At 43.6% G+C, this 24457-nt stretch overlaps 2 protein-coding genes and 1 long non-coding RNA gene across 5 annotated transcripts in view; 2 read left to right on the top strand and 1 right to left on the bottom strand.

Moving 5' to 3' along the window:
- The window catches only part of hells (helicase, lymphoid specific), a 61255-nt gene extending 54101 nt beyond the window's left edge, over nt 1-7154 (top strand). For all 3 annotated transcript variants that reach the window (XM_060841838.1, XM_060841837.1, XM_060841839.1), the window contains 5 exons: nt 940-1056; nt 2612-2771; nt 3494-3590; nt 4003-4079; nt 6312-7154. In XM_060841838.1, the coding sequence (XP_060697821.1) occupies nt 940-1056; nt 2612-2771; nt 3494-3590; nt 4003-4079; nt 6312-6409 (549 nt within the window). In that variant the 3' untranslated portion in view covers nt 6410-7154. The remainder of the gene's footprint in view (nt 1-939; nt 1057-2611; nt 2772-3493; nt 3591-4002; nt 4080-6311) is intronic.
- The window catches only part of LOC132826192 (uncharacterized), a 54435-nt gene continuing 35781 nt past the window's right edge, over nt 5804-24457 (bottom strand). Inside the window, exons 3-4 of the long non-coding RNA XR_009645862.1 lie at nt 11122-11265; nt 5804-7854 (exon numbers count right to left, since the gene is read on the bottom strand). This is a non-coding gene — a long non-coding RNA (uncharacterized LOC132826192). The remainder of the gene's footprint in view (nt 7855-11121; nt 11266-24457) is intronic.
- LOC132826190 (neuropeptide Y receptor type 4-2-like) lies at nt 13953-15905 on the top strand. The gene is made up of 2 exons (XM_060841840.1): nt 13953-14065; nt 14250-15905. Exon 2 carries the CDS (start codon nt 14370-14372, stop codon nt 15474-15476), a length of 1107 nt encoding a protein of 368 aa, XP_060697823.1. The 5' UTR covers nt 13953-14065; nt 14250-14369; the 3' UTR covers nt 15477-15905.

Genomic DNA, 24457 nt, shown 5'->3' on the forward strand with positions numbered 1-24457 from the left:
AACTTACTAATCCACCCTTCCCACTTTCTCATTCAAGTCATTTATATAAATCACAAAGAGTAGAGATCAGAACAGATCCCTGTGGAATACCACTGGTGTTATGTCCTTTTAAGTCTTGACCTGAAATAGATACAAGGGATGTTATTTTAAAGAAGTCACTATATCAACGTGAACATCTTTTAAAATAGACAGCTGAATTGAAAATGGAACTGAGAATAAAACCAATTAAAGAAGCTTGAATGAACAAAGGTTTATGGATAAATGTGGTTAAATTGCACCAGTGTTAAAGAGAGATTAATACAGAGCTGTCACGTGGTATTTGTAGCTTCCTAAGCTGATGGTTTCCTGAAGATGTAATTGAAGAGGAAAATATTAGTCAGGGATATATAATCCGGAACTGGATGGTTGTTTGGTGTTTTATTTCTTGGAGTGGATATGATGGGGCGAGGAAACAGATGATGGAGAAAGGAGCAAATTTATGGAAGCTGGTATCTTGGTTAGGAGTCCCACCTATTAATTTGCAAAAATTTATTCACTGGCGATATCAGAAAAAAATTGGCAGAAAAAAATCATTTGGTTCATTTGTCCTTCAGGAAAACAATTAGCTTGCTTCTTTGTTTTTAGTCTCTTGAGCATGCTGACCCTGTTCAGTTTGGATACTGAACTTGTCTTTTCCACTCTGACTTAAACTGTTTGTCCTGTTTGGGCTAAATGTTGCTCTGTCTCTCAATATTTTGGCTGTTTATCTCTGGAATGGGCTATTAAATGTGTTTGTACCCCTCTTGCTGAGTTTCTTTACTTAGTCCTCTTGTGTTGTGATATTGGATACAATAGTCTGCACATTTCACTAGCATGAATTTTGAATGGGCAATGTGGTTGGAGAGCAGTAATTCTCATTAGAAAGTATTTTATTTCTGTGCCACTTTTCTTTTTTCCCAGATAAACAATTTCAACAGTGATCCTGAAGTTTTCATCTTTTTACTGAGCACTCGAGCTGGGGGTTTGGGCATTAACCTGACTGCAGCAGACACTGTCATTATATACGACAGTGACTGGGTAAGTATTGGTAACTGACTGTGACTTTAGTGCTTTAAATTTACTAACTGATATTTACTGTTAATCCTGTGAACGCTGATGACTTCTTTGTGCACTGGGTAGAATGTACTGTAGCTGATCAACAAACTGCAGTTTGGAATATCATTTGAAGTCAGGATTTTTAACACTGCACAATGAATGGTGTAGCATTCGGTGGCAGGACGTTTTTAGTAAATGTCACCTGCTTAGTGCAGGAGTGAAGTAATGGTGGACAAGTCTGTTGCTTTGAGATGCTGAATGAATTTCCTATAGTTTATTGGTGATCTGTAACACTGCATAGAATCCATCTGTACTCTACATTTTCTCATCAATCTGTTCAGACATTATATTGCCTGTGGAGTAGGTGGGGTTTGAGTCTGGGTGTAAGGTTCCCACTTCATCTGTACTCTGCTGTTTGAAATTTGGAACTGAGTGATGTATTTCAACATGAAAATTTGCAGGAAAGTATCTTCCTAATGAAAACTTTAAATGTTGATTGACTGTCCAGGCATCATCTCCTCTTCACAAAGTCATAGAGATGTACAGCAAGGAACCAGACCCTTCGGTCCAAGCCGACCAGATATCCTAAATAAATCTAGTCTCATTTGTCAGCATCTGGCCCATATCCCTCTAAACCCTTCCTATTCATATATCCATCCAAATGCCTTTTAAATGCTGTAATTGTACCAGCCTCCACCGCTTTATCTGGCAGCTTGTTCCATACACACACCACCCTCTGCATGAAAAAGGTGCCCCTTAGGTCCCTATTATACCTTTCCCTTCTCACACTGCAATGAAATTTCACACATGATGGATATATGAATAGGAACAGTTTATAGGGATATAGGCCAAGTGCTGGCAAATGGGACTAGATTAGGTTAGGATAACTGGTTGGCTTGGACAAGTTGGACCAAAGGGTCTGTTTCTGTGCTGCACATGCTCTATGCACTTTAGTTCTGGTCTTTCACCACCCCATGGAAATGACCGTGTCAGTTTGTCCTATCCATACCCCTCATGTACTTATAAACCTCTGTAAGGTTACCCCTCAGTCTCTGACGCTCCAGGGAAAACAGCTCCAGCCTAGTCATGATGCGGCCATATTTTAAAGTAAGTTTAGAGCTGTCCATTTTATTTGAGTTTAGTACTGGCTTTGCAGTCTTAAAAATCGCATTTTACAAGGGTGACCTCATAGCTGAGTAAAATCACTGATTTAACTTGAAGAATGAGCACTTTTAAAGACCCTGAGGATTCGTGGCATGCTTAGAAACCGTGTCAGTAGCCAGTTTTGAGGGTCATTGTGTTAGCTGGATCTTGTATCAGATGCTCGTATATTGGAATCTTTTTAAGACAACTCACTTTGGGGTAATGTATGTTTGCATTTGCAATTATATTTGATGCCAAAGTATCATTAACATTTTTGAGTGTTAGCGATATCGGGAAGCTAGTGGCTGCTTCAGATTTGTTACCTGAATGGCAGATGATGGATGACGGAGATGCTGGAGTGAAACTTGAGGTCTCTCACTTTGTGTCCTTCCAGAATCCTCAGGCAGATCTTCAGGCCCAGGATCGTTGCCATCGGATAGGTCAGACTAAGCCGGTTGTAGTTTATCGCCTGGTAACTGCCAATACCATCGATGAGAAGATTGTGGAGAAAGCCACAGCAAAAAGGCGACTCGAGAAGATGGTGATACATAAAAGTTAGTGTTTGCTTAATAATCTAGCGTTCAATGCCTGCTCTTTCTTGGGGTGTTGACCTTTTCCATTTTGGCTGCTCCATGTCCAAATTATTGAATATTACATAAAATTAATTTCTTCGAAAGCCATTCAGAGAAGGTTGTTTGTTGGGACGACCGGATTGTCTTGTGATAAAAGGTTAAACAGGTTGGGCCTATATCCATTGGTGTTTAGAATACTGAGATTATCAAAACAAAGAGTCCTGTTTGGTTGGATGCTATGAGGATGCTTCCCCCCTTTTTGGGGACGCCTAGGACTAGGGAAGATCACATTCTGTTCTCTAAAGGTCACTTTCTGTCTTCCCCAGAAAGCAGGGAAGGCATGAACTAGGGCGACATAGTGGCTCAGTGGTTAGCACTGCTGCCTCACATTGCCAGGGACCCTGTACCCAGTGTGACAATTTCCATTTACTATATTGACCAAGCTGTGACCAGTTTTAATGATATTTTCCATTTGCAAATTAATGGAAATTGGATATTTCCTATCTGTTTGCAAAAGAGACTAGATCCCCACCAAGGTTGTTATGGGGGAATAACTGGAGGTGCCAGTGTTGGATTGTGGCGGACAAAGTTTAAAAATCATACAACACCTTGTTATGTAGGGGAAGGCAGTATTACCCACAGAACCCTCAGAACTTTGTACTCAGTTGTCTCATTCATAATGGTCTTTCTCCATTCTTGTTCAGATAAGTTCAAAGGGGGCAAGTCAGGATTGAACCAGTCCAGGAGCTGTCTAGATTCTACAGAACTGATGGAGTTGCTGAAGTCTCGGGATCATGAAAGGTAAAGTAGATTAGATTGTTTAACCCTTTGGGCATTTCTCAACACTTCGGGGGCTTAGGTTCCCATTCTGTCTCAAAGTTGTGTGCTGTGTTTACAGTTGATCCTGAATTTGGCTTCCGTCTTATATTACACACTTGTCCTCCTTGTTATATTGATAATGTCTCCTTTCCAGAATCCTGAAATAAAGCAGAACATATATAACTGGACTGGTAACAACTGGAGGCAGCCAAACTGCTCATGATATGCAGCTACAGACCTTAAGTGTTACCTGACCTGCTGACCATTTCCAGTCTGTTATTCCATTTTTAAATTAAGGAATTGATCCTGCTTAATTTGACTACTGGTTAAATGCAGGCTATTAGTTCATCACAAACCTCACTTGTCTGACATGATTTGTCACTTGTTCCCACAGAGAGGTGAAGGGATCCACTGATCAAGTGATAAGTGACGGTGAACTTCAGATCTTGATGGACCGCAGTGACCTGAGCAGTAAGTTCAAAATAGAACACGTATCCTGGTTTCTGTTGAACATGAAGTCACCCTTTACTTGGATGTGGAGCACCCTTGACACTGATCCTGTTCCCTCAGAGTCAGGATATCTGATACCTGTGGTTTTTTCTTTTTTTTCTTCTTTTTCCTGTGACTCTCCTGTTTTTTAAAATTTTTTCCCCCCACACTACCACCTAACAGTGTGGTGCTTATTTTCCCTCAGCACCCATGTGGTGTGTGTGCACGTGTAGAACACAGTGAAGGAGAACAAGTCCACAAATCTTTATTTATATTCCACCACCAGGAAGAAAGAAAACACCTGAGTGGTCAGTGACAAGCAGTGCCTTTCTTGAGAGAAAGCAATGCTGCGTGAATATTCCTTTTTTTTTTCACTTTTTTCTTATATATTTCTATTCTCTTTTTTTCCCATTTTGTTTCTATTTTCTCCCATACTACTGCCTAACAGCGGCAGTGCTTATTTTTCCTCAGAACCCATGTGGTGTGTGTGCAGGTGTCGGACACAGTGAAAAACAACAAGTGTGTAAATATTTATTTATATTCCACCACCAGGAAAGAAGGAAATACCTGAGTGGCCAGTGACAAGCAGTGCCCTTCACATCACTTCTGGGCAGGCAGAAAAGGGGCAGGCAGTTGGCCCTAACAAAGCCCTCCCACGGCCCGCTGCCTGGACCTGTTTAAGGCCAGTTTGGCCAGACCCAGGAGCAGACCCACGAGGAGGTCTTCAGACCTGCCCTCCTTCCTCCTTTTTTTTTGGGCAGCTGGTCCAGGGACAGTCCCCTTCCTGTCAGACACCTTCAAGTAGGAGAGTCCTTGCGCACACACTGATCCAGCTCCCTCAGAGCCAGCACTCAGGAGTGTCAGGATGTTGGATACTCTTGTTTTATTTTTCCACGAGCTCTCAGTGAACAGAACCCCTGACAGTCCAGTTTTTTTTTTCTTTTTTTTCTTCTTTTTCTTTTTTTAAATATATATTAACCCCCACACTACCGCCTAACCGCGGTAGTGCTTATATTTTCTCCAGCACCCATGTTGTGTGCAGGTGTGAGACACAGTGCACGAATCTTTTATTCAAATTTCCACTACCAGGAAGAAAGGAAACACCCCGAGTGGCCAGTGACAAGCAGTGCCCTTCACATCAAAGGGCAATGCTATGTGATCAAACAGTAAAGGGGAGGGCAGGGATTAAATCAGAATAGATTTAGAGGGGGAAACATTCCTTTTTTTTGTTGTTTTCCCGGGCAGGGTCCCAGAGACCAGCAGTGGGTGTGGGCCCCAGGTCAGCTGCAACACTGACTTGACCTGGGCAAGGCCCAGGCTGCAGCTTCAAAACTAGGCCTGGGACTCCAAGCTCTCTCCTTGTTCCTTCTTCTTTCTTCCTTCCTTCCTTCTACTTTTTCTTCTTCTTCTTCTTGTACAGCCACACACTGACACTGATCCAGCCCAAGTGATAGGGAAAACCCCCGAGTGGCCAGTGACAAGCAGTGCCCTTCACCGACCTGTTAATTTTTTTTTATATAACCGCACACTACCGCCTAACTGCGGTAGTGCTTATTTTTCCCCCAGCACCCATAGTGTGTGTGTGCAGGTGTGAGACACAGTGAGAGACACAAAGTGCACAAATCTTTATTTAATTTCCACCACCAGAAAAATAGGAAAACACCCGAGTGGCCAGTGACAAGCACTGCCCTTCACATCGAAGGGCAATGCTGTGTGATCAAAACAGTGAAGGGGAGGGCAGGGACTAAATCAAAATAGATTTGGAGGGGGAAACACTCCTGTTTTTATCTATCAACCAGGGATCCCTGATTGGGGCTGTTAATCTGGTCCAATCAGGGAACTCATTCTGAAGCCCGAGCAGGGGTCTGTTGTCAACTTATTACACATTTATGTTCGTAAAGGTATTGGTGGAACTTCCTGACTCCAAATATGACTGCCATCTAATTGGGCATAATTATGCTCTGCATTAGCCAAAGTCATGGATGCATATTCTGTTGCTTGTTCCCTCCATTGGGCCATCTATGAGCTACTTTTAAAATAAATTTCCTGTAACAGGACACAATGAGCTGTGCTGATTTGCAGAAGTACTGGAAGAGTGCACTTGAGGGCTTCTGAAATATTGTTTATACGCTTTATTTTTGAGACATTCTGCTAGTTGACATGAACCATTTGCCAATGTGTGACATTTGTTGTATTTAATTTGTTTTTTTACAGAACAAAAGAAATCTGGAATCAAAAAACAGACAGACAAAGTTTTCAAAGTACTTGATAATGATGACATGAGTGCCGGAATCCAACTATGTGGGCTGTGAGAGATGGCTGGAGACATCTCCTAATTCAATTGTTAGTTGCATTTCTCTTTCCTGCTCTCCCCAGTAGGGAATAGTTTGAAAGAATGTCACTCCTGGAGTGCAGACTGAGGATTAGTCTGTTTAAGGTTGTTGATTTGACGTGTATCCTGCTATTAAGTTTTTAAAGTGGGACTTCTTTGAAAACGATTAAGTTTTTGCACACTGGATACGTGCAGATTATCTTTTGTTTGATTTAATGCTGCCTGGATTCTAAATGATGAGCTTAATTTCAAATGTTTAACCACTGGGCAAGTGGTATAGGCAAATGAATATTGTGTTTTCTTCTTTTGCTTTTTTACTTATTCAGTTTAGTTTTCACTCCTGTTGTGCTCTTCCCTCTAAGAAATTGCACTCAGCAGTTCAAGAGAAACAGGAAGTTGACAGCATGCAGTTTGCCAAGAATGCCAGACTGTGCCTTACTGTTGGTAATTAACGCCAAGCATTTGATGGTAGGCATCAGATTCAGAATGCAGTCTGGCACTGTTCCACTGGATGTTTTTAAATTCTCATGGCTTTCCATCACCATTAGAAGGCAACTTGGCACCACTGTTTTAACCTTGTTTTTAAATAAATCAGCACCAGCGTTGCCACAGGACACAGGTGTTGTCTCCCAGTCTGACAGATAATGAGAGATTTCTCTTAACTTTTTTTTGAGTTTTGTATCAAACGTACTGATAGTGAAATTTATTAAAATTGTTAGACAGCAGTCTGGTTTCTTTCTAAACCCAGGTTAACCAATGCGGTTAGGGGCTGCCAGCATAACTTACTCATTTCCACAAAAACCCAAGCACCATTTCAGTCAGAATACCAGGAGAGCAGAGCTGAAGTGGAAGTCTTACTTAGCACTGTTCAATCCACTTGCTTTTTCATTTGCAATATGCAACCTCTTCTTTGAATCTAGAGCTGTGAGAGAAAGCCTAACATTGAATGCTACCTCCAGTGACATCAAAAATCTTTAGAAAGCCGGCTATTGGGAACAGTGTGGATTTTCTTCCCGTTGCATAAAGCCCTTGGCAGCAGCAGTGTGAGATGAGCAGAAGGAGAAGAGGCTGTGTAATTGTAGTCATGGTGTATGCCGACTAGGAAATGCAACCCTTGAGGTTTTAGTTTCTTCAGGCAAGAGTCATGCTGCTGTTTCTTTCAAAACCATTTGGGTTTGGATATTTGCACAAAAGGATTAAACAAGGGCCTACACAAAGTATGGGGATAAAGTTTGTAGGACCTGTATTCTGCAGCTTTAAATACACCTTAGTCAAGACTTTCTGTAAACAGCTGCTTAGAGCATTACAAATAGGAGACTGATTTCTGCTTGTAAAGACCAGAATTCCTCAACATTGTCAAGAGCATGGACTTTCTCCTTGTCGCAAACTTCAATCCCTGATGTGTGTGGAATGCTGATGTACAAACTGTAAAAAAAAAACAAAAGAAGTTTTTTTATTAGAAATAAATTTTTCAAGTTGTCACAGTACTAGTTTTTTTTCCATTCTGCAATTCCATTTTCCTATACTCTGTCCTACAGCATTGTTTTCTTTCTGGTGAATTTAACATCTCTGTTTGAGCATTTATGTAATTCTGTAATGGGAAAGCTGTGGCATTCTTTATGCTGAAAGGCTTGTAACTCCTCAGATACAGCACAGTCCATATGCAGAAACAAGAGCTGGATAACGTCAAGATTCAGTTTGAGGTGTGGTATTGTTGGTGTCTGTCCACAAATCCGGATGACACACATTTTCTGTTTAACGTTAAAAATCACACAACACCAGGTTATCGTCCAACAGGTTTAATTGGAAGCACACTAGCTTTCAGAGCGACACTCCTTCATCAGGTGATAGTGGAGGGCTCGATCATAACAGAATTTGTAGCAATAATTTGCAGTGTGATGTAACTGAAATTATACATTGAAAAATTGATTGTCTGTTAAGCCTTTCATCTGTTAGAATACAGTGATAGTTTCACTTCTTTCATGTGTAAATCACAAAATCTTTTTTTTAAAGTTGCATTCTTGGGTTAGCTGTTAACAATGGTGATAGCTAGACAATATGTTGAAGGTGTTAGCCCCCTGTGTTCTCTGGTTAGGTGAATTGGCAATGCTAAATTGCCTGTAGTGTTAGGTGAAGGGGTAAATGTAGGGGAATGGGTCTGGGTGGGTTGCTCTTCGGAGGGTCGGTGTGGACTTGTTGGGCCGAAGGGCCTGTTTCCACACTGTAATCTAATCTAATGTGCAGGTCAGGTGAATTGGCCATGTTAAATTGCCCATAGTGTTAGGTGCATTAGTCAGAGGGAAATGGGTCTGGGTGGGTTACTGTTTGGATTGTTGGTGTGGACTTGTTGGGCCAAAGGGCCTTTTGCCACACTGTAAGTAGTCTAACCTAATGAACCTTAACTTGCCTCCTTTTTACTGATTGTACTGCCTCTCCTTGTTAATTGGTTGGTAGATTATTTGGGTGATCTGGTAATTGGATACTCAGCTGATCATGACATCTGATATGGATTTGTAATGGGTCTGACTTACCTGATCAAAGTTATTACAGAGCTGAATAAAGTAGGGGAATGTGTGTGAATGTGATTTCTATCATTTTTTAGTTTCAGGTAAGGATAGTAACCACTGATGTCTCTGCATTGAAGTCTCAACAATTCTCTGTATTTAATGAAATTGAAAGTCACACAGTATATTTTCAGATGAGACAGGTTGGATTTTAAGTATTTTAATAAAGCGTATACATTAGAAATTGGAATAGGCTGTTTGACCCCTTGAGCCGATGGTACCACTCAGTAAGGTCATGGATGATCTGATAGTTAGAACTGTTTGCCTGCCACTATTATAAATATTGATTTGTTTGGCAAAATTGACAAATTGGATTCAGCTTAGATAAATGTAATGTGTAACCTCTTTTTGTATCTAAAAATGTATGCATGTGCAGATTGTTATACATAACTCAGTGTTTGCTTTTGTGCCATTTTCAATTAATCCACATCAATAACTGAGCTCCAAAGTCAGAGATGGAATGCTCTCCACTTGCCTGAATGAGTTGGAGGTGTCGTTGACAGTATAGAGGGCTTTTGTAGGTTGCAGCGGGACATTGACAGGATGTAGAGATGGGCTGAGAGGTGGCAGATGGAGTTCAATCTGGATAAATGCGAGGTGATGCATTTTGGAAGGTCGAATTTGAAAGCTGAGTACAGGATTAAGGATAGGATTCTTGGCAGTATGGAGGAACAGAGGGATCTTAGTGTGCAGGTACATAGATCCCTTAAAATGGCCATCCAGGTGGACAGGGTTGTTAAGAAAGCATATGGTGTTTTGACTTTCATTAACAGGGGGATTGAGTTTAAGAGTCGTGAGATCTTGTTGCAGCTCTATAAAACTTTGGTTAGACACACTTGGAATACTGCGTCCAGCTCTGGTCGCCCTATTATAGGAAAGATGTGGATGCTTTGAAGAGGGTTCAGAGGAGATTTACCAGGATGCTGCCGGGACTGGGGAGCTTATCTTATGAAGAGAGGTTGACTGAGCTCGGACTTTTTTCATTGGAGAAAAGGAGGAGGAGAGGGGACCTAACTGAGGTATACCAGAGAGGCATAGATAGAGTCTGGCTCCAGACTCTATTTCCCAGGGCAGAAATGACTAACACGAGGGGTCATAGTTTTAAGCTGGTTGGAGGAGAGTATAGAGGGTATGTCAGAGGTGGGTTCTTTATACAGAGTTGTGAGAGCATGGAATGCGTTGCCAGCAGCAGTTGTGGAAGCAATTGGGGACATTTAAGAGACTACTGGACATGCATATGGTCACAAAAATTTGAGGGTGCATACATGAGGACCAGTGGTCGGCACAACATCGTGGGCTGAAGGGCCTGTTCTGTGCTGTACTGTTCTATGTTCTATGAGTGTAGCTCCAGAACTCTCAAACCTTGACACCATTCTTTCAGCAGCCTGTTTGACTGGCAGCACAACCACCACCTTCAATATTCATTCTCTGCCACTGAAGCTCAGGAACTGCTGTGTACACCATCTGCAACAGTGCTGCAAACAGTTCTTGTGTGGGAAGCATCCAAACCCAACATCCCTCCCAGCTAGGAGAAGGGCAGCAGATAAATGAGAATGCCATACTTGCATGCCCCTGACTTGGTGTTCCTTTACTGTTGCTGGGACAAAATCTGGAAAATATATCTTTAATAGTGCTCTGTCTCTGTGGGACTGCAGATCCAGGGCAATTAGGCATGAAGTCAAAAGATGTGGTGCTGGAAAAGCACAGCTGGTCGGGCAGCAGCTGAGGAGCAGAAGAATTGACATTTCAGTATAAGCCCTTCATCGAGAATGAGGATTTCTGCTTCTTGGATGCTGCCTGACTGGCTGGACTTTTCCAGCACCACACTCTTCAACTCTGATCTCCAGCATCGCTTTTCCCTCGATTAGGAATGGACAACTGACACTGGTTTAGTGGTGTCCGTCTTACATAAACATGAGAGATGGTCCCTCATCTATGCAGCTTAACCCACGGAGTGGGATATTTTTGTGTAAATGCAAATAGGAAAACACCCCATCCAATAAGTTGTAGGCTATTGGTTGCACTGCTTTAGTGTTGCGGTCGGATCACAAGATCTAGGATTAAACCAAGTTACAGGAAAACATAAATCTCTGTACATTGACAATGTACAAATGAAGAAAAGACTTACCAAACCACAACAAAGGATATGGATTAAGTAAAAGCTGATTCCAACTGATTCACCACTCTCTAGGTGAAGATTCTTTTGCTTATATTCACTCTCTACATTTTGTAAAATGATTGGTTGTCTTGAGAGTACATGGCCGCCATCATACTGAAAAACATAAGATTCAAATTCCAATATAGTTCCTTGCTAGGTACCATCAGTTAAGTGTACAATTATCTAAGCAACACATTTTTTTGGATTGCAATCAGAATTTTCTCAGGTCCTTTTCTGATTGGTTGCTATAATTCGGCGGCGGTTTGATGGAGAGACTGGGCTCTGCCTATGGGAGCCGTAGGTAAAAACAAGGGCTGCAGATGCTGGAAACCAGAGCCTAGAGTAGAGTGTTTCTGGAAAAGCACAGCAGGTCAGGCAGCATCCGAGGAGCAGGAAAATCGATGTTTCAGGCAAAAGCCTCTATTCCTGAAACGTTGATTTTCCTGCTCCTCGGATGCTGCCTGACCTGCTGTGCTTTTCCAGCACCACACTGATCTAGACTGTCGTAGCTGTTTGGGACTCACTTCCTCAATCTCCTCCTCCGCATTCTTTCACTTTACAGAAAACGCAGAGAAATGGCACATCAGCAACAGTCTCCCAGTTACTGCTTAAAGATTATAGTTTGCAGCAACTGTTGGGAGAAAAACTGGCTTGCTTCAGATCTTTTTACCTCTAGAAAAAAAGGAGAGTTACACATACGGTTCGCATTCAAAATCCGCTCAGCTCCCCAGGAGCCAATTATAGTTGTTGCCAGCCCAATGATCTTTGACATCCACAACTGGTCACAATGTCACCAATCAGCTACTCGTTACCTGCCAAATCTCACTTTACACAGACCTCAGTGCTCCGCAGATCTACAAACATTTCCTCCCATTGCTTGAACCAAGCATTAGACCAGCACACAATGAGATTTAGTAACTTGTTTTAAAAGTCATTTTCCACTTTAGTGCACCAATTAAAATGCTGAAAATAAAACGATAGTCACGAGTGTTCAAGATTGCAAAACAATTTAAAGCTAAACTCACATTTATTAAGGGGTTAGAGCGGAATGGATGGGTCACTACTGTTAGGTTTTATCACTGACTGAAGAACTTGGAAACCCTTGATACCTTTTTATTAACACCATCTGAACAAATGTTAAAAATTTGAACTAACGATTAAAAATGTGTTTATGCCAGTTTTGGATGAGTCAGTTGTTTATATGTCCTTCTTCTAACCACTCAGAATTGCTTATTCACTTTACAGGTTCCAAATACTGCTGAAGTATGAGACAGCTATTTCTATGGGGAGACTTCCTGGTGTTGTGTCCTCTACCTTGTGGTGACTAAACACATGGGATGCTTACATTTGTAGACACCTGATCTGTTTTGGTGCTCCTGACGGGACGGAACGGAGCCAGAGCCCTGGACAATGCCGATTAGTCCCAGAAAGTCAAATTCTTGAAACTGACCACAGTCCCAGCAGCTGCTGCTGTTCGAGACGATGCTGATGCATTTACCAGTAACCTCATCCCTCTTGTGTCACATCCTGCTGTTTAATCCCATCTATTTTCTTTTGCCCCAGTTTCCTAACCTTCCCAATCTCCACAGCTGTCTTTTTGCCAGTCGGTTCCAGATGCTTCCCACGAATGTTTGGTGATCTCGGCTTCCCCCGGGCCAGTAGTTAAGGCATTTTCTGTTTTTATTTATAATCCAAATTCACGATCGTGATTAAATAAATACGCTCAATGTTCAAACACGTATCAATAAATGCAATTTCGCAGAACAACTTCGAATCAAACAACTTTCAGGGTTAATGGGCAAGAGAAACATCCATGACACAAGAGCTTTCAAAAGACCAGAGACATAGAGATGTACAGCACAGAAACAGACCCTTCGGTCCAACCGGTCCATGCTGACCCGATATCCCAACCCAATCTAGTCCCACCTGCCAGCACCTGGCCCATATCCCTCCAAACCCTTCCTATGCATATACACATCCAGATGCCTTTTAAATGTTGTAATTGTACCAGCCTCCACCACTTCCTCTGGCAGCTCATTCCATATACGTACCACCCTCTGTGTGAAATAGTTGCCCCCTTTGGTCTCTTTTATATCTTTCCCCTCTCACCCTAAACCTATGCCCTCTAGTTCTGGACTCCCTGACCCCAGGGAAAAGACTTTGTCTATTTATCCTATCTATGTCCCTCATAATTTTGTAAACCTCTATAAGGTCACCCCTCAGCCTCCGACGCTCCAGGGAAAACAGACCCAGCCTGTTCAGCCTCTCCCTGTAGCTCAGATACTCCAAACCTGGTAACATCCTTGTAAATCCACCGAATTGATGGACAAAATGTACAGTTTACAAATTCAAGCCGCTGGCTCCCTGGTGCAGTGGGGAATGAGCCAGAGGATGCAGTTTCGAATCTTCCCCCCAAAAACATGGCGGTATGGGAGATATTTTCCCAATGCGGGTGAGTGGGCCAACACTCCTAGCCCAACACTCCCAGCCCAACACTCCCAGCCCAACACTCCCAGTCCAACACTCCCAGCCCAACACTCCCAATCCAACACTCCCAGCCCAACACTCCCAGCCCAACACGCTCTCAGTGAAGTCACTAGGACACACTGGAGGAAGTTGCCCGAACAATCGGCATTTGGAAGGAATCGGGAGGAACATGAAATACAGGGGCATGAAGTAATTTCCAAGCTTCCCATTCCGAGAGAGGGCGGTGGTGTTTAGTGACTCAACACACAGGGGCTCTGCTCCACATCCAACCAGCGCTCACAATCACTGATCATTTCCAAATAGCGCCCCGCGATCACACAGACTGCAAACACAGCGCTCTGGAAAGCTCCGAATTGTGCTTCCTGCTCGGAGCTGTCTGGGAAGGTTAAGCTCCTAACGCAGGACTGCCCCAACATCAAAGTCAACGGTAAGAGATACTCTGTTGGTATTCTCCGCACCTGGATGTTATTTATATAGTCACCACACTCAACACAGTTGGAAAGTGCATCAGTGAGGGATTAGAGTTAGGAGGGAGCCTGTTCTAGATAAACGTCTCACCGAATTCCGTTATATCTACAGCTAACTGGTGGAAATTGTGATTTTCTCCACAGTTCCCGGTCAATGCCTGCTGCACTCCCGGTGTGAAAGAGACAGTCATGTTGACCTGGTGCGTAATCCCCTCCGGTGTTTGACAGTGACCGCGGGAAAGACAGTGCCAACCATCCCGGGCCATGGAGGCTCCAGTTCTCCCATCTGCCAATGCCTCCATCTCTGGCAATGCCACGGGCTGGGAGCACTTTCTGGATTTTGGCAATCCGTGCCCAGCATCAGCGGCCCTCACCGCCTTCCTGCTGGCCTCTTACAGTGCCGTGCTGCTGGTGGGTTTACTGGGAAACATCTCCCTGATCTGTGTGATCGCCAGGCAGGAGAGGAACAACGTGACCAACTTGCTGATCGCCAACCTGTCGCTGTCCGATCTGACCATCTGTATCTTCTGCCTGCCTTTCACAGTGGCCTATACCCTGATGGACTATTGGGCTTTCGGGGAAGTGCTGTGTAAGACGGTGCCGTTTTTCCAGTGCCTGTCGGTGACAGTGTCTGTACTTTCCCTGGTCATGATTGCCCTGGAAAGGCACCAACTCATTCTGCACCCCACCGGCTGGAAACCCAGTGTCCCTCAAGCTTACCTGGCGCTGCTGCTCACCTGGAGCCTGGGCTGTGCCGTCTCCCTGCCCTTTGTGTTCTTTCATGTGCTCACGGATGAACCTTTCTTGGACCTTCCTGTTCCCCTGGCGTCCCTGGTGAAGGAGGCAGTCTGTACAGAGTCCTGGCCATCCAGGAAGCAGAAGCTGGTTTACACCACCTGGCTGCTCGCCTTCCAGTACTGTGTGCCTCTGGCTTTCATTACAGTCTGTTACGGCAGGATATACTGGAGGCTTAGGACAAGGAGGGACTTGCTGGACAGAGCAGGCGAGGAGAACCGCAAACTGGCGAACAGCCGGCGGATCACGCTGCTGCTGGGCTTCTTGGTGGTGGGCTTTGGGATCTGCTGGTTCCCGCTGCATGTTTTCAACGCGGTCATGGACTGGGATGTGCAAATAGTAATGCACTGTCAGCACAATCTCATCTTCTCCCTGTGTCACCTGGCGGGTATGGTTTCCACCTGCATCAACCCCATCATCTACGGCTTCCTGAACAATAACTTCAAGGGGGAGCTCCGGAGCATTATCCTGAGGTGCAGATGGAGCAGCAAAGAAGATGGCGAGCACTTCCCCCTGTCCACCATGAACACTGAACTCTCCAAGGCCTCTCTCAGACTGAGTTGCAGGAGCAAATGATGGACACACTGGTCCAACAGAAAGCGCTCAAACTGAAAGAAGGCTTGGGAAGGTGACACATAATCACTGCTTTGGTTTGTTCTGTGTTAGATCTCACCTCTTTAATTATGTCTGAAATATCAAAACGTGGTCTGTGTAATGAAGCGTCTCTGATAGCAATTGTATTTCAACCGGAATTGGACAGGGCTCCCTAATTTTCGGGTTCAAACCTTCCAACCAGCAGCAAATAAACCCATTGCAAAACTGAGTTCGTTTAACTTTGAGAATCCTTTAGTGTAACATTCCCATTTATTGGAACGTGGTTCCATGTATCAGCAATGAGATTCTCACTTGGCTCCGCTGCTTTCCGCATTAACACCTTCCTTTCTGTACAGCCGAGGCACATTGGAAATATGCAGCACCAGTCTGATCGCAAGAATATCCGAAATAAAGAGCGGAAACAGCTATCTACAATGTTTCGTTTCATTTTGTCAATAGTTAGTTCTGCGGCTGTAAAATAGTTCGCGATGTTTTGTTTTAATGAGGTGAACTTCGCTCTGTCCCTCCTGCTGATTGGACCTGGGAAAGGGATTCATTATTTAAATACAGAGGGCGGACAGGAACAGAATCCGAGGTATTAGACCCACAGCTTTTAGCTGTAACAACCCCAATCATACATTAGCGGAGAGAGCGAGATCCCTGCATACCTGACCTTCTGCAGGGTTAAACAGTAATGAGTATGTGGGCTAGTCTATCACACCACTCCGAGATCTTCAGAGATAACGCGGAATTTCTGGGGAACTTGGTGTCACCCTGCCTTTGATTTCTTGCAGATTTGTTTAGTTTATTCTCTTGTTTTAATACCAACGCAGCCTCTAGCTGCCCGGGTGAAAATTGTTTATGGAATGAGCTCTCGCTTCCGCCCAATGCCACCCTCTGCAAAGTATCTGACTCAACACACTTGCATTGACGTAGCGCCTGGCCCAGGGAACTAAATAATCCAGCCAAAAACAGAAAGAGGCGGGGACAGGACTTTTCACGAAAGTGACAAAAGAAGTTGTTAAAGTGGCAGAGGAACAGTTTTCTGATCAGAAGCCTGAGATTTGAACAGAAGGGTGACAGTAGACTCGGGTGAGAAAGCTTCCTGAAAGGACTGGGATCGTATGCAAGTTCCATTTCCACTCCTGCAATGTAACTTTAGCCCCATGACCTGTCGGGAACGGAATTTTCTGAAAAACAAGAGCACTGCCGTTAAGATGCTAATATCACAAACATCTAGTGACACAGCATCTGTGGAGAGAGAAACAGAATTAACGTTTAGGAACAGTAGAACTTCTTTGGAGTTGTATTGGTCTGAAATCAGTGTTAACTCTGCTGCTCTCGGTAGATACCTGCTGAGTTTCTCCAGCAATTTCAGGTCTTCTTTTAATAAAACGATCCATACTCTGTTCAAAATAACACGTGTTCCCCCAGTACATTATATATTAAAGAATTTCCAATCCTAACAATGTGATATTGAGTCACTTGCAACTTAAGCAGGTGAAAGGCTTGCTTAGTTTGTTTACTGAGAGCTTATTTTCATAAATATTAATAAAAATTAAAAGCTGCAATGCCAGAAATCTGAAATAAAACAAGAAGTGCTGTATAAAGTCAGCAGGTCTGGCAGCATCAGTGGAGAGAGAAATAGAATTAATGTAAGAGTCCAGTACAACCTCTTTGGCGGTGTATTGGTCTTAAATCAGTGTTAATTCTGCTGCTCTCTCCACAGATACCTGCTGAGTTTCGCCAGTAATTTTAGGTTTTATTCCAGATAACCCTAGCCTACCTTCCATCGGAGAGACCATTCTTCAAAGTAGTTTCCACAGTCTGGAGAAAACTTCTTCTGGCAGTCACTGACCATGGCAAGAAGTTAATCCTAACTATCCCACATCCAAACACAACTTTTCTAACAAGTCTAACTCCAGTGCTTGTGGGATCTTACTATACATGGACTATTGCCTGTGTTACAATGTCTGCACTTGGATGTGAAACATTTAATATGTTAAGAAGGGCAGGACAGCTTTTCCTGAAACTTACAGACCTAGACCAAATTTGATGGCAGATTCTCTATCAATCAAAGCCAGCATTTTAACACCTTCCTCCTGTGAGGAGTGAGTACTGACTCTGCGAACTGATGTGAAGAATGTAATGAGATGGAAAGTAAAGACAGGTTGAACCATTTGATTACTGAGGCACCTTTCAGTCATTGAATCCCTATAGTGCAGAAACAGGCCATTCATCCCATCCAGTCTCGACCACCATTCTGAATAGCATCCTATCCAGACCCACCCACCCCCTCCTATCCCCATATCCCTGCATTTCCTATGGCTAATCCATGTAACCTACACATCCCTGGACGCTATGGGCAGTTTAGCCCAATTAGCCCAGTTTAGGCCAATCCACCTAACTTGCACATCTTTGGACTGTGGGAACAAACTGAAGCACCCGGAGGAAATCCATACAGACACGGGGTAAACTCCACGCAGTCACCTGAGGCTGGAATCAAATCCAAGTCCCTGGCCCTGGGAGGCTGTAGTCTCACCACTGAGCCACCATTCCACCCTAACGTCTAAACGTTGTAGCTGGGTTTTCACTGTAAGATGATCTTTATGAGCTGAGGGAGGGAGAGTTACCATTGACCTGAAATACTGACTTTAAAAAAAAATTTAGTGGACATGGGTTTCGTCAGCATTTGTGCATTTACTGCCTGCCCCTGGCTGCCCCTTGAGAAGGTGGTGATGAGCTGCCCCTTGAGAAGATGGTGGTGAGCTGCCCCTTGAGAAGGTGGTGATGAGCTGCCCCTTGAGAAGATGGTGGTGAGCTGCCCCTTGAGAAGGTGGTGGTGAGCTGCCCCTTGAGAAGGTGGTGATGAGCTGCCCCTTGAGAAGGTGGTGGTGAGCTGCTCCTTGAGAAGGTGGTGATGAGCTGCCCCTTGAGAAGATGGTGGTGAGCTGCCCCTTGAGAAGGTGGTGGTGAGCTGCCCCTTGAGAAGGTGGTGATGAGCTGCCCCTTGAGAAGGTGGTGGTGAGCTGCCCCTTGAGAAGGTGGTGGTGAGCTGCCCCTTGAGAAGGTGGTGATGAGCTGCCCCTTGAGAAGGTGGTGGTGAGCTGCTCCTTGAGAAGGTGGTGGTGAGCTGCCTTCTTGAACCACTGCAGGCCATTTGGTCCAGTAACTGTCAGGACCTATTTGGAAGAATGCACTGATACTCAAGCCCCACCACTGTCTGCATTTTCACAATAAAAGTTTAATCAAATGACTCAAAGTCCCCAATTGTTCTGTCTGATAAACTTAGGTAATTACAAACCATTCAGTCCCTCAAGCCAATCAGATACAATAACATTGTTCCTGTACTTAACAAGGAATTACTGCTTATTACAAATAAATCAATTCTAACCACAGGCAAATAAAATATGAATTACCAAAGTGTAACACACTAACTGAAACTCTACCACTTCTTAAACCCCTGCACACAAATGCAGGAAGACACAAAAACAAAATGGTATGCGTGGAGAAAAAAAATCAGTGGTACACAGTTCAATATCATCAGTCCACAGGATTCACTGAGGTCTCCTATTGCTACTTCCAAATCCTTTTGATCTCTGAATTTCTTCAGTCCAAGTCCTCTCAGTTCTTTACTGAAAATACAGGCCATTTGGCACACCCACTATTCATTCTCAGTCATTAGTTAGAAGCAGATGCTTATAGGGAAATGGAGAATAACTTGCTACCTTCCAATTCTTTGTTAATTCTTTGCAAGAAGAGAAACATTGTCTTTTTAGAGTCTGGAGGCTTTCTGCCTCTGTATTGTTCATACCCAGGCTGTCCATCTATCCAGAGGCTAACCAGAGGGTTGTTACCATGCTGAGCATATCTGATCCACACAACTGGCTACCAGTTCAATTGAGACATTCAAGAGGGCATTGAATGTTTTATTTTGGGGAGCAATAGTGTGAGGAGTATGGGGAATAAACAGGAGATTGTCACAAAGTAATAGAGCCAAATGAAATAGAACAGTTACAGGCACGTCAGGGTGAACAGCCTCCTTCTGTACTATAAGAATTCAATGATTCTGTTACAGTTTCAGTTTCTACCTGCATCCCTTTGGTTACGTTACCTTTCAAGGCTGGGCTGGTGTGTGTGTGTGTGTGTGTGGGGTTGGGGGGGCGTTAAGGATACACATAGAAATACACAGAATAAGAGAATAGATACGAATTTTACATTAGTTATGGGAAAATGTTAACGTTAGCAGGAGTGGGCCAGATAATTACAGACTGGTTAGTTTGACATCAGTGGTAGGGAGTTTATTGGAAATATATCTGAGGGACAGGATTAATCAACACCTGGAAAAAAAAGGGATTGATTGGGAATAGTCAGCACATTATGTTGGAGAGAGGTCCTGTCTGACTAAAATGGTACTGAACCCAAGATATGACTACTAACTTTCCCAAGTTCCCAAGACTTCATGTCTGTCTCCATGGTAAATACAGAGGAGAAATATTCAATGAGAATCTCACCCATCTCCTGTGGTTCTACACATACATGCCCATTTTAGTCCTTGAGGGACTGTATTCTCACCCTATATAATGGTGATATCTTGGGGACAGTCCATTTCACAGTAGAGGAGGTGTTGGGTGTATCAAAATGTATGAAAGTGAATAAATCCACTAGCAAACCTGATCCTGGCCAGGTCTGCTAGTAAAATTGAGGACTGGAGATTCTGGAGATCAGAGCCGAAGAGGGTGGTGCTGAAAAAGCACAGCCAGTCAGGCAGCATACGAGGGGCAGGAGAGTCAACGTTTCAAGCAAAAGCCCTTCATCAGGAATTGCTAGTGCTACAAGGGAGGATTTAAACTAGATTGGCAGGGGAGTGGAATCCTCAACAGCAGGGAGGCAAGTGCAAGGCTGGAAGGAGATATAGTAATCAGAAATAGTAAGTTGAAGAGACAGGTCAGGCTGGAACATGACAGGGACAAGGAATGCTGATTGGTTTAAATTGCCTTTATTTCAATGCAAGAGGGCTAACAACTCAGTGCATGGATAGGTACGTGGGACTGGGATATCATAGCCATTACAGAAACGTATCTAAGGGAGGGACAGGACTGGCAGCTTAATGTGCCAGGGTACAAGTGCTTCAGGTGGGACAAGAGGTTGAAGGAGGGGAGGGGGAGTAGCATTTTTGATTAAGGCGAGAATCACAGCAATAATCAGGGATGAAATAACTGAAGGAGCATCCAGTGAGGCTTTGTCAGTGGGGCTAAGAAATATGAAGGGTATGGTGACATTATTTGGGTTATGCTATAGGGTCCCAAATAGTCAACAGGAATGAGAAAAACAAATATGCAGGGAAACTGGGAAGGATTGCAGGAATAATAGGGTTGTTATAGTAGGGGATTTTAATTTTCCTAACATAGACTGGGACTGCCAGAGTGTTAAGGGTTCAGCTGGGGTGGAATTTGTTAAGTGTGTTTGGGAAAGTTTCCTCAAGCAGTGTACAGAGGGTCAAGGGGAAGGAGCAAAACTCAACCTATTCTTGGGAACTAGAGCAGGACGGAGGTGACAGTGGGGGAGCACTTTGGGACCAGTGACCATAGTTCTATTAATTTTAAAATAGTTATGGAGAGGCACAAAACTGGTCCACAGGTTCAAGTTCTAAATTGAAGTAAGGTAAATTTTGATGGAATTAGACCGGAACTTGCAGGAGTTTATTGGAATAGTTTGTTTGCAGGCAAAGAGACCTCCAGCAAGTGGGAGGCCTTTAAAAGTTAGAGTGCAAGGTCTATTTGTTCCCGTGAGGGTGAAAGGCAAGGTTGACTGGATTAGGGAACCCTGGATGACAAGAGATATTGAGGCTTTGATCAAAAAGAAGGAGGCATGGCTCAGGTACAGATAGCTGGGATGATGGGAATCACTGGAGGTATATAGGTACAAATATGTAAACAGATTATGGAAAGATGTAGGAGCAACAGGGATGTGGTGATAGGAGATTTTAATTTTCCTAATATTCACTGGAAGTCACTTCATGTTAGAAGTCTAGATGGAGCAGAATTTGTAATGAATATCCAGGAGGGTTTTCTAAAGCAGTATGTAAATAGTCCAATTCGGGAAGGGGCCATATTGGACTTGGTGATGGGCCTGGACAGGTGGTTGAAGTTTCAGAAGGGGATTACTTACAAGCGTGGTCCTAGAGGAAGAGTGCTAAATTGGGGGAAGACCAATTATACCAAATTACTGCAGGAGCTGGGGAACGTGAGATTGGGAGCAGCTGTTTGAGGATAAATCCACATTTGATTTGTGGGAGGCTTTTAAAGAGAAGTTGATTAGAGTGCAGGACAGATACATCCCTGTGAAAATGAGGGATAGAAATGGCAAGGTTAGGGAACCATGGATGACAGATGAAATTGTGAGACTAGCTAAGAGGGAAAAGGAAGCATACACAAGGTTTAGTTGATGGAAAACAAATGAAGCTTTGGAAGAATATGAGGAATGTAGGACCAATCTGAAACAAGGAATTAAGAGGGCTAAAAGGGGTCATGAAATATCTTTAGCAAACAGGGTTAAGGAAAAATCCCAAAGCCTTTTATTTGCATATAAGGAGCAAGAGGGTAACTAGAGAAAGGGTTGACCCACTCAAGGACAAGGGAGGAAAGTTATGCATGGAATCAGAGAAAATGGGTGAGATTTTTAATGAGTACTTTGCATCTGTATTCACCGAGGAGAGGGATTTTTCTGATGATGAGGTTAGGGAGAGATGTTTGATTAATTTAGGTCAAATTGGCATAAAGAGAGAGGAAGTGTTGAGTATTCTAAAAGGCATTAAGGTGGACAAGTCCCCAGGTCGGGATGGTATCTATCCCAGCTTACTGCAGGAAGTGAGAGAGAAAACAACTGGAGCCTTAACAGATATCGCTGCAGCATTCTTGAACATGGGTGAGATCCTGGAGGACTGGAGAATTGCTAATGTAGTCCCCTTGTTTAAGAAGGGTAGCAGGGATGATCCAGGTAATTATAGACCAGTGAGCCTGATGTCAGTGGTAGGGAAGTTGCTGGAGAAAATACTGTGGGAAAGGATCTACTTACATTTGGAAGAAAATGGGCTTATCAGTGATAGGCAACATGGTTTGGTGCAGGGAAGGTCATATCTGACCAACTTATTAGAATTCTTTGAGGAAGTGACAAAGTTTATTGATGAGAGAAGGCTGTAGATGTCATATACATGGACAGTAAGGCATTTGATAAGGTTTCTTATAGTAGGCTGATGGAGAAAGTGAAGTTGTATAGGATCCAGGGTGTACTAGCTGAATGGACAGAGAACTGGCTGGGCAGCAGAAGGCTGAGAGTAGTAGTGGAAGGGAGTTTTTCAAAATGAAGAGCTATGACCAATGGTGTTCCACAGGGATCCATGCTGGGACCACTGTTGTTTGTGGTATACATAAATGAACTGGAGGAAGGTATAGGTGGTCTGATTAACAAATTGCAGATGACACTAAGATTGGTGGAGTAGCAGATATTGAATAGATTGTAGAGTTGGTCAGAGAAATGGCAGATGGAGTTCAATCCGGGCAAATGCAAGGTGATGCATTTTGGAAGATCCAATTCAAGAGTGAACTATATGCTAAATGGAAAAGCCTTGGGGAGAATTGACGTACAGGTTGTTCAGGTCCATTGTACCTTGAAGGTGGCAACACAGCTCAGCAGAGTGGTCAAGAAGGCATACAGCATGCTTTCCTTCATTGGATGGGATATTGAGTACAAGAGTTGGTAGGTCATGTTACATTTGTATAGGACTTTGGTTCGGCCACATTTGGAATCCTGCATACAGTTCTGGTCACCACATTACCAGAAGGATGTGGATGCTTTGGAGAGGGTGCAGAGGAGATTCACCAGAATGTTGCCTGGTATGGAGAGTGCTAGCTATGAATAGAGGTTGAGTAGATTAGGATTATTTTCATTAGAAAGATGGAGGTTGAGGGGGGACCTGATTGAGGTCTTCAAAATCATGAGAGGTATGGACAAGGTGGAGAGCCAGAAGCTTTTTCCCAGAGTGTAGGTCTCAAATACTTGGGGTCACGAGTTCAAGGTGAGAGGGGGAAAGTTTAAAGGAGATATGCATGGAAAATTCTTTACGCAGAGGGTGGTGAGTGCCTGGAACGCATTGCCAGCGGAGGTGGTAGAGGCAGGCACGATAGCATCATTTAAGATGTATCTAGACAGATACATGAATGGGTAGGGAGCAGAGGGATATAGATCCTTAGAAAATAGGCAATGGGTTTAGATGGAGGATGTGGATCGGCTCAGGTTTGAAGGGCCAAAGGGCCTGTTTCTGTGCTGCAATTTTGTTTGTTCTTTGTATACAGGGAATACAAGAGTTTATTGAAGAAGGAAATCAGAACGGCGAAAAGGGGGCATGAGATAGCCTTGGCTGAGAAGATTAGGGTGAATGCAAAGAGATACCTTAAGTATATTAAAGGAAAAAGAATAACTAGAGACAGAATAAGGCTCCTCAAGGACCAAATTGTATATGTACTTGTAGAACTGCAGGAGATGGACGAGGTTCTCAATGAATATTTCTCCTCTGTGTTTACCATGGAGACAGACATGAAGACATGTTAACTTGGGGAAATTAGTGGTCATATCTTGGGGACAGTCCACATCAAAATAGAGGTGGTGTTGGAAACATTGGAATGTATGAAGGTGGATAAATCTCCTGGTCCTGACCTGGTCTATCCAAGAACACTGCAAGGCGCTAGTGAAGAAATTGCGGGAGCCCTGGCTGATATTATTATATCATCATTAGCCACGGGTGAGGTTCTGGAACACTGGAGGGCAAATGTCGTGCCCTTATTCAAGAAGGGCTGCAAAGAAAAACCTGGGAACTATAAACCAGTACGCTTAACATCTGTCGTGGGTAAGCTACTTGAGAAGACTCTGAGATAACAAGAGTAACAAGAAGATGGAGTACTGGG

Source organism: Hemiscyllium ocellatum, chromosome 22 (genome assembly GCF_020745735.1).
Source record: "Hemiscyllium ocellatum isolate sHemOce1 chromosome 22, sHemOce1.pat.X.cur, whole genome shotgun sequence".
NCBI lineage: Eukaryota > Metazoa > Chordata > Chondrichthyes > Orectolobiformes > Hemiscylliidae > Hemiscyllium > Hemiscyllium ocellatum.

Coding starts and splice junctions, on each gene's coding strand:
- LOC132826190 (XM_060841840.1), top strand. CDS start 14,370: ATGGAGGCTCCAGTTCTCCCATCTGCCAATGCCTCCATCTCTGGCAAT.